The sequence below is a fragment of the Oncorhynchus masou genome, chromosome 30, assembly GCF_036934945.1.
Source record: "Oncorhynchus masou masou isolate Uvic2021 chromosome 30, UVic_Omas_1.1, whole genome shotgun sequence".
NCBI lineage: Eukaryota > Metazoa > Chordata > Actinopteri > Salmoniformes > Salmonidae > Oncorhynchus > Oncorhynchus masou.
The window spans coordinates 59,412,757-59,422,637 of NC_088241.1; the positions used below are offsets into that span (position 1 = coordinate 59,412,757).

Here is a 9,881-nt window from a genome sequence, read left to right on the forward strand (position 1 = left end):
GTGAAATTCTGTCACTTCTCTTGCGTTCATTGCACGCAGAGTCAGGGTATATGCAACAGTTTGGGCCGCCTGGCTCATTGCAAATTAATGTGCTAGAATTTTACGTAGTTATGACATAACATTGAAGGTTGTGCAATGTAACAGCAATATTTAGACTTATGGATGCCACCCGTTGGATAAAATACAGAACGGTTCCGTATTTCACTGAAAGAATAAACGTTTTGTTTTCGAGATGATAGTTTCCAGATTCGACCATATTAGTGACCTAAGGCTCATATTTCTGTGTGTTATTATGTTATAATTAAGTCTACGATTTGATAGAGCAGTCTGACTGAGTGATGGTAGGCACCAGCAGGCTCGTAAGCATTCATTTAAACAGCACTTTAGTGCGTTTTGCCAGCAGCTCATTGCAATGCTCCAAGCATTGCACTGTTTATGACTTCAAGCCCATCAACTCCCGAGATCAGGCTGGTGTAACCGATGTGAAATGGCTAGCTAGTTTGCGGGGTGAGCGCTAATAACGTTTCAAACGTCACTCGCTCTGAGACTTGGAGTAGTTGTTCCCCTTGCTCTGCATGGGTAACGCAGCTTCGAGGGTGGCTGTGGTCGATGTGTTCCTGGTTCGAGCCCAGGTAGGAGCGAGGAGAGGGACGGAAGCTATACCGTTACACTGGCAATACTAAAGTGCCTATAAGAACAGTCAAAAGTCAATAGTCAAAAGATATAGGAAATACAAATGGTAGAGAGAGAAATAGTCCTATAATTCCTATAATAACTACAACCTAAAATTTCTTACCTGGGAATATTGAAGACATGTTAAAAGGAACCACCAGCTTTCATGTTCTCATGTTCTGAGCAAGAAACTTAAACGTTAGCTTTCTTACATGGCACATATTACACTTTTACTGTCTTCTCCAGCACTTTGTTTTTGCATTATTTAAACCAAATTGAACATGTTTCATTATTTGAGGCTAAAGTGATTTTATTGATGTATCATATTAAGTTAAAGTGTTCATTCAGTATTGTTGTAATTGTCATTATTACAACAACAAAGAATTAAAATCGGCCAATTAATCGGTATCAAATTTTTTTGGTCCTCCAATAATCAGGATTGGTGTTGAAAAATCATCATCGGTCGACCTCTAATGCATATTCAACTACCTGGAAATGTTGAGTTAGGACGTAGATATTTTTGAGCTGGTATGGAGAGAGAGAAATCTGTGGCAGAAGTGAGCTTCCCTAGACAGCTGATCATTGTGCAAATTAATTGATGCTTTCAATAAACATTTGGAGGGGAAAAATATTTTACATGTCAACAATCCTTTGATTCTTAGCCAAACCAGACTGTTTGTCCTAAATAACCCACATCCCTAATCCACACATCGCAGGACAGCCCTTCACACGTCCGCGTGCTCCAGAGGCCAACCCAGACGGAAAATGGGAATCTTTGTTCTCACTCCCCCCCCGATCTGAGGGAGGTGGTGTCAATATCCTACTAAACTCAAAAGGGGAATGGGTGACTGACCACCATGCCCCATCCCCCCCTGCCTCCTCTCCCAGTCCCACCCCCAGCATGGGGCCCACAGGCTCCACAAACAGGCCTCAGCAGCAGCCTGCCTGACATCTCAGCACAGGAGGAGGGGTGGGTCAGTGCGTGGGACACAAAAGCAGATGGGGGGCCCTAGATAGGGGCTGGGTCTGCCCCACCAGAAAGGGGATCCAGATTTTTAGACAAATGGCCTCTAGAGAGGAGAGACCTAGGAGGGGGGAGCCACCCCGCAGGTCCTCTGGGGGAAGAGGAGGCTTCTTTCAGACACAGTAGCATGAGGGCCATCAATCCCACAATGAAAGGAGCTCCAAAACCAGCAGCCACCCCTCCCCCCTAGCACTCACAGTGAGTTAAAGTTGTTGCAACCACTTCTCTCTGAAATGGGCAGAATGGGTGGAGCAGAAAATCAGAGGACAGAGGGAAAGATAATTATGCACCAGTGCAAAACCAAACCCTAGCCAAAAACAAACCCCAGGACTACCTAGCCTGATGACTCCTTGCTGTCCCCAGTCCACCTGGCCGTGCTGCTGCTCCAGTTTCAACTGTTCTGCCTACGGCTATGGAACCCTGACCTGTTCAACGGATGTGCTACCTGTCCCAGACCTGCTGTTTTCAACTCTCTAGAGACAGCAGGAGCGGTAGAGATACTTTGAACGATCGGCTATGAAAAGCCTATTTACTCCTGAGGTGCTGACCTGTTGCACCCTCGACAACTACTGTGATTATTATTATTTGACCTTGCTGGTCATCTATGAACATTTGAACATCTTGGCCATGTTCTGTTATTATCTCCACCCGGCACAGCCAGAAGAGGACTGGCCACCCCTCAGAGCCTGGTTCCTCTATAGGTTTCTTCCTAGGTTCTGGCCTTTCTAGGGAGTTTTTCCTAGCCACCGTGCTTCTACACCTGCATTGCTTGCTGTTTGGAGTTTTAAGCTGGGTTTCTGTACAGCACTTTGCGACATCAGCTGATGTAAGAAGGGATTTATAAATATATTTGATTGATTGATAGCCAAATCCTCTAGACATTTCCTGTGGCTCTGGGTGGACTGGGTTGGTGGAAGTAGTATAGGGAAATAGTTCCACCTACCCAATCTATCTTGCAGGTCAGGTTGAGTTTCCACCATATTGCTTAGACTCATTTGATTCCTGTAGATCAAAGTGTCTAGCGGCTGGGGCTAGAGGGTTGACGTCATGGTATCGGTCTGGTATTGGTGTTCAACTCAAAATGTAGAGAAGAGAATGTTCTGGCAACTTTCTATAAGGACAGAGCTCGGCACGGTACTCCTGCTACAGAACAGCTCCAAGGCAAGGAACACAGCATCAGTTCATACAATATTTAATTAACTAGAGGCTTCTGCCGTGGCCCCTAATGGTCAAGAATATCCCATCATTTTCTAAGAATTTGGGTACCATATAATCTGCAGTTAGGCAACAGAGATAATAGAGCCAGATCGGAATCTCATTTGTTTTCTGAAGAGAAAAACCATGAAAGTGGATATGGGTAGAATCTAGATTGTTGGATGCTATCCATGCATTTCCCAAGCGGGATATGAAATTGACTCTAAAAGCTTGATCTCTGCGTTTTGTGCTAAACAGTAAACATTGGTAATACATTATCATGCTATGAAACGTGGCACGTATCGTCGAACAGCAAACACTTGGCTAATCCCATCCCACTGCATGTTCAGGAGGACTTTGAGTGCTGCGTATGATGTACGACGCGGCCCCCTGCAAGATAAGGCCTTGCCAAATATCATTGTTTATGTACCGCATTCCACCCATGCGGCTCTGCCCAGATACGTGTTATCGGCATAGGTAAACAAACGCTGGGGCCAGAACACTGTGGCTTCTCAGCAGCACACAACCAAGCTGGGACGCTCACAAGCCTTCCCACTTCAAACACTGAACTCGCACTTCAGAAATAATAGAATTGGGGACAGGATATAACTAACCTGAGACATTATCCAAGGTTTGGCAAGCAATGCCTGTTTGTCAGCACTCAGCATGTATCCCAGGCCCATGCAGAGGAAAAAAGTTCACAAGGGCGGTGATAAACCGTGCAAATGAAGTGCCGCTCTCTTAAAAGTAAACTAATCTCAACCATCTCTATAAGCGTATAGGCTTAAGGGTTGCCCATCCCCAAGCATCAAGCATGAGCACAGTCAATGACATTTTTCAGCAGGCAAACAACTATGCATGAGGCCTCATCATGGCAGTTAGCTAAAGGAGTCAACATTGCCCCACCAGGAACGGCAAGGATGAAGACATGGGAGCATTAGGATAAAGTTGAACTAAGAAACCATGGAGCAGCCAGTGCACTAAAGATGACAACTGCAATCTGCTCTGGCTTATGATCTTCTGTCTCCTGTAACAACCGATATTAATAGCGGTTAGGAGAAATTCTATTAATGCTTCAGCTTAGCAAATAGCTGAAACATCTGGCAAATACAGCAAAATAAGCCTGTAGTCACTAACTGTACTTGCATGAGGCTATCAAGAGTCAATCAGTGTTTGTGTGCTTTTTCAAATAGCCAGCACATCATACATTTACTCCTACACAATCATCAATTCAGCCACTCTGTCAATACACAGTCAATGCAATCATGTTCCATTTCCTTTCGCACAGCGTCTTTGCTGTGGGCGAGAAAATGTAATCGCTCACTGGGCCGCTGTGCTCCATTGAATACATTTGGTTGGGTTCAAACCTGCCATGAGTCGCGATTTGTGCCAAGCCGCAGCAGTAGAATCAAACATGGACGGCTCATGTTTCCCATAAACTGGGAGAAGGGAGCCCAAAGCACATCCATGTTGTAACCAGAGTTTTGATCTGTGCTTATCAAATTAGCCCCTGATTCTTTCTGTGGGTTTTGGAGATCTGCAGTTGAATTAGGAAAGAAGCCATTGTAAACCGACAGATTAATGGACGCAACGATACTTCACTTTCAGGGACCGAAGCCAATCACATAAGGAAGGCATGCAAGTGGTTCATTGTATACATTTCTTACAATAGGCCCATTTGTACTTGCTATTGAACAATCACTGCTTTTTCTACGTGAGATTTGCTTTCACAACAAGCATTGAGAAGGATTTTGCTGCGGGGGCCAGATTTCTATGCAATGAGATTAATTTCTGCTTGTTTTGTTCCATTCTAGGAAATGACTGAGCAAACATGATAACGAATACAAGTGTTGATGAATGAACAGCATGGAGTCAAGCATGGGGTTGGGAGTTTCAGGGCAGAATTCCAGCCAGTCTCTCATGTTAAAGTGTGTGTGTGGGGGGGTGACGCAAAAACTACAAGGTGCCTGCCATCTTTATGAGGAAGATTGATTCATGGATTTCATTGAGGGAAAAGCTCAAAACAAAATCACAACCTTTTCTGTGGGCTCACACATTCATCCTTTTTGGAAAAGAAACTGACCGATTCTCTCCCAAACACCTATGCCATTAATCTCCTACAGCTCAACATCTTTGTTTCTTGGCAGGGGGGGAAAATAGACCCTGTCACTTTAAATCTCTACGCCTGCTAGAGGCTACCCATCCCCCACAGTGTTTGTCCCCCTGTTACACTACCCCTCCCTAAATCTCTGTCAATGCACTATAAAATGTATCCATATGAAAATGATAAATGCATTGAACTGCAAATCTTGGGACTATATGCAGAAATGGGCAAGATGTTGTTTCTCAGGTAGAGAAGAGAGGGTAAAGCAGTGGCCATTATAGCCCAGAGGAGCAACCCTCCCCCACTACACCATGTGGCCAAACCTTTGAAAATCCAGCACAGCACACACAGACACACCACATTGTTACTGATTTAGTGACTTTACAATGAGAGAGCACTAAAAGCATTCCAAACCCCATGTCCTGCTCTCACACAACACAAGCAAACACACATATGGTGGGCAAGGTCAATCGACACCGGGACATACAGCCCTTGCCTCGGCTGACGCCGTGCTGTCATAGACGATACGGGACAATCAGTCTCTCCTCCACTCAGCAAAAGCCAATGAATCGACAGGAGTGAGTGAGGAGAGAGATGCTATGACTCAGGTCAGCCTCTCCTGCTAGTAGAGGGAGAGATAGCGAGGTAGAGAAACAGAGAGAGAAAGAAAGAGGCAGAGGAGGGAGAGAGAGGGAGAGGTTGAGATGGGAGAGGTAGGAGGGAGAGAGCGAGAAAGAGAGAAGTGGAGGAGGAGAGAGGGGTAAAGGAGGAGAGAGAGAGGTAGAGGAGGGAGAGATGGAGAGAGCATGGGCAGGGATCTGGCGTTCCTTTGTCTCAACAGAGTGGATGATCAGCTGAAAAGAGCAGAGCACAGCGAAGCTGCATATTTACTACCTCTGATGCTATCCAGGGAGCCACGGAATCAGTGAGGCCATTACACAACGCATCCAGCAGCCAAAACAGATCTTTTTACGGGACCCCTCTTACAGCATTGCAAAACCATTTTACTATTCTGGCTGCTAATGATCTGAGTGGCAGCGATGATTTGGCATGTTGCATTACAATGACTTGTCTCTTCCCACGGACTTGCTCAGAAAAGGGAAAATACATGTTCAATAGTTGCTTACAAGAAACCAAGAGTATTATTGACCTATCAAATCCCTAGTGATCTTTAGGACTTGGATGGTTGAAAGGACTACGTTTCTTGTATTGAGGTAGATATGTACATATAGGTAGGGATAAAGTGACTGGGCAACAGGATAGATAAACAGTAGCTGCAGCGTGTGAGGAGTCAAAAAAACAGTTCAATGCAGATAGTTAAAAAGTTAGCCCGGGTAGCTATTTGGTTAACTATTTAGCAGTCTTATGGCTTGGGGGCAGTAACTGTTCAGGGTCCTGTTGGTTCCAGACTTAGTGCATCGGTAGCTCAGCCCCAGTGATGTTCTGGGCCTTACGCACTACCCTCATTCAGCCTCCTGTGGTGGAAGAGGCATTGTCGTTTCTGTTTCACGATTGTGCTGGTGGGATTGGACCATGATAGATACTTAGTGATGTGAACATGAAGCTCTCAACCCGCTCTACTACAGCCCTGTTGATGTGAATGGGGATGTCCTTGGTCCTCCGTTTCCTGTAGTCCTAGATCAGCACCTTTGTCTTGCTGACGTTGAGGGAGAGGTTGTTTTCCCTGACACCACACTGCCAAGTCTCTGACCCCATCCCTATAGGCGGTCTCACCGTCGTCATGGTGATCAGGCCAGCCACTGTTGTGTTGTCGGCAAACTTAATATTGGTGTTAGAGAGGACAAAGCACACACCCCTGAGGGGCACCTGTGTTGCCTACCCTCACCACCTGGGGAGACCCGCCAGGAAGTCCAGGATCTAGTTGCAGATCGAGATGTTCAGTCCCTGGGTCCTGAGTTTATGTTCTTGGAGGGTACTATGGTGTTGAACGCTGAGCTGTAGTCAATGAACAGCATTCTCACTTAGGTGTTCCTCTTGTTCAGGTGGGAGAGGGCAGTGTGGAGTGCAATAGAGATTGTCATCATCTGTGGATCTGTTGGGCAGCTTACAAATTAGAGTGAGTCCTGGGTGTCTATGGTGTTGATGTGAGCCAAGACCAGCCTTTCAAAGCATTTCATGGCTACAGATGTGAGTGTTAAGGGGCGATAGTCATTTAGACAGGTTACCTTGGTGTTCTTGGGCACAGGAACTATGGTGGTCTGCTTGAAATGTAGGTATTACAGACTGGGAGAGCTTGAAAATGTCAGTGAAGACACTTGCTCGCTGGTCAGGGCATGTTCGGAGCACGCGTCCTGGTAATATGTCTGGCTCCGCGGCCTTGTGAACTTTTATGTAGGCTAATCAAAAAAACTGTAGAATGCATTGAACCCTACACTGCATTTAGCTTGTCAACTCACAATAGAATCTTCCGCATTTGGCCAGAGCAAGCAGTACAGGGAGCCATGCAACACTATTGGCTAAATATCCAGAATTGCCACTTTGTAACCAATTACCAAAGTATCAAGACATTAGGATAGTGTTTGACAACAAGCATAATGTGTGTCTGTGCTTTGGAATGAATGGTAATCATACAAAGTGATTCATTAACTTGATACATTTTTTCAGATATATGTGACATAAATAATTTTATTACAACAAAAACAAAAATAGACACAAGAGCCATTTTAAAGGAGGGAACTACACAACAGAACAATCACATAATGCATTTAATTCATTCCATTTTTCGTGGCAATCCTAAGTAGAATACTTATAAAAACCTATTTGGAAAACCCCAAAGCCAAAGCATACATTATTTGTTGTTACGACAAAAACTATTAGGCAAGGCTACGTGATAATGGGCTCTGTGAAATAAGTGTGGAATTCTACTACTTGTTGTGATCTTAAATAAGTATCATTCATTCCAGTATCCCTGTCATGCGCTTCAATGGGGAGAGAAATCTTCACTCAGGCTTCAAAAAATGTTGTCTACACAGGACAAACTACACGGATAAATGTGTCTTATAAAACGTGCAAACACTTCAAATTAGCTTGTGGATCTCTTGCATATTTCTGTATTTTCCAATAGAGTACCACACTTCTATATTTAAACGATCTTTGAAACATTATGAGGCCACATATTTGGCAGAAATATGAATTACGAGCTGCCATACGTAAATAAAATATATAGTCTAATAAAAACGATACATCTATTTTAAATCAATGAGCCTTGACAATTGATATGACAAAATAATCTAAATAATTCGGAAATTACATGTGGTTGCGATCTACTTATTGATCTTTATAGACAATGAATCACTGCATCGAGAAGCCTAAATAACCTCTCGCGTCGTCACTTATTAAAATACATAAATACATAAACAAGATGTCAACTATTGAATTACTGCATTAGCTATTCAATGCCATTTGACAACTATCATTTATATTTGTATCTTATTAAGGGAATATCACTAGCCAGGCGACTACCTACAGCATGTTATCCCTGGATTGTCTCTACATTATTAGAATCATCAGAATTGGTGTTTTGCGACTCTCTTTCCATTTCAAATCACTGGATACAGTCTATAACTGATTGACAAGACACTAACCTCAATAAGCGATATGACATAATAGGGTGCTTGCTTACCTGCACAAAAAGTTCCCAGAAGAAGTGCAAAAGTCAGCCAGGAAGCAAACATATTCCTTTAATTAAAAAGAAACACACCAGATGTTCTCCTTTTTAACCTCTTTTCCTTTGCGAACATTTAAAAAGATGATCGGCATTACACAACGAGCCAAATGACCCAAGGCCTTCGATGTCCACAGCACCAAGAGTTCGCGTTGCTTTTGTGTGTACAGTCCCCCAATGCAACAAAATTGCACGGGCTAGAAGTAAGTTTTACATATAAACAAATCCATCGGGAAAGGATCGGTCGATTCCAGGATGTAAAATCGACAAGGTAAAAGAAACTCGATGATTAAAATAAACAAATGTCACGCTCCGCGGTGCGCGTTAACCGTTTATACTCTGTTGTCGTGAGTCGCTGAGGACAGGGTCCGACATTCACATGCAAGAAACTGAACTGAGTCCAAGATGGCTTCTGAGAGGGGAGTAAGCCAGAGTAAGCACAGTCAGTGGGAAAACCCGGATGTTTAAATAAAATACAGGAATGCAATCAAAGAGGCATGGGGTGGAGTGCAGTGCAGCAATCCTGGAGCACAATACTAGGCAGGTAGTAGGACATAGAGGGAATTAAATCAGAGGCTACTAGACGTTGATAATAAAGGTCAACAGGCAAAAATATATAATATGTGGAGGGAATTGCTGATGCCTACATCTAAACAGCAACCTATTTGTGGCTTAACAAAAGTGGTTGGAAAGAAAACCTGGGATGATTTTTGGAAAATGCTGCACACTATGTTCTGCTTTTTATAAAGGTAAGTATGATTTCATTACAATATGTTTATTTATCTTAGGCATCCTGGGGATCAAGTCAATTAAACCATATGAAAAAAGGTGAAATGACCAAAGGCAGGTTACTAATATAGCCTACGCTATGTACGTCTCTAAATTAGGTACTTATAAGCCTATCCACATGTAATGAATATTTATGAATACCTGCTATAAGTAGCAAGTTCAATTGGTTATTGTAGTTCTAACAGCATATTACAATTACATATTGTATGTGATCAGAGCTATATATAAAGCCAAATACCCTTATATAGAACCATACATACACTATATGACCAAACGTATGTGGACGCCTGCTCGTCAAACATCTCATTCCAATGTCATAGCCATTAATATGGAGTTGGTCCACCTTTTGCTGCAATAACAGCCTCCCAACTTCTGGGAAGGCTTTCCACTAGATGTTGGAACATTGCTGCGGG

The 9,881-nt window shown here is 43.5% G+C and overlaps 1 protein-coding gene across 1 annotated transcript in view; it reads right to left on the reverse strand.

The window, feature by feature from the left end:
* The window catches only part of LOC135522886 (activin receptor type-2B), a 91,601-nt gene extending 82,532 nt beyond the window's left edge, over positions 1-9,069 (reverse strand). The window contains exon 1 of the mRNA XM_064949551.1: positions 8,638-9,069. Coding sequence (XP_064805623.1) covers positions 8,638-8,689 — 52 coding nt within the window. The 5' untranslated portion in view covers positions 8,690-9,069. The remainder of the gene's footprint in view (positions 1-8,637) is intronic.
* Positions 9,070-9,881: the final 812 nt, after the last annotated feature.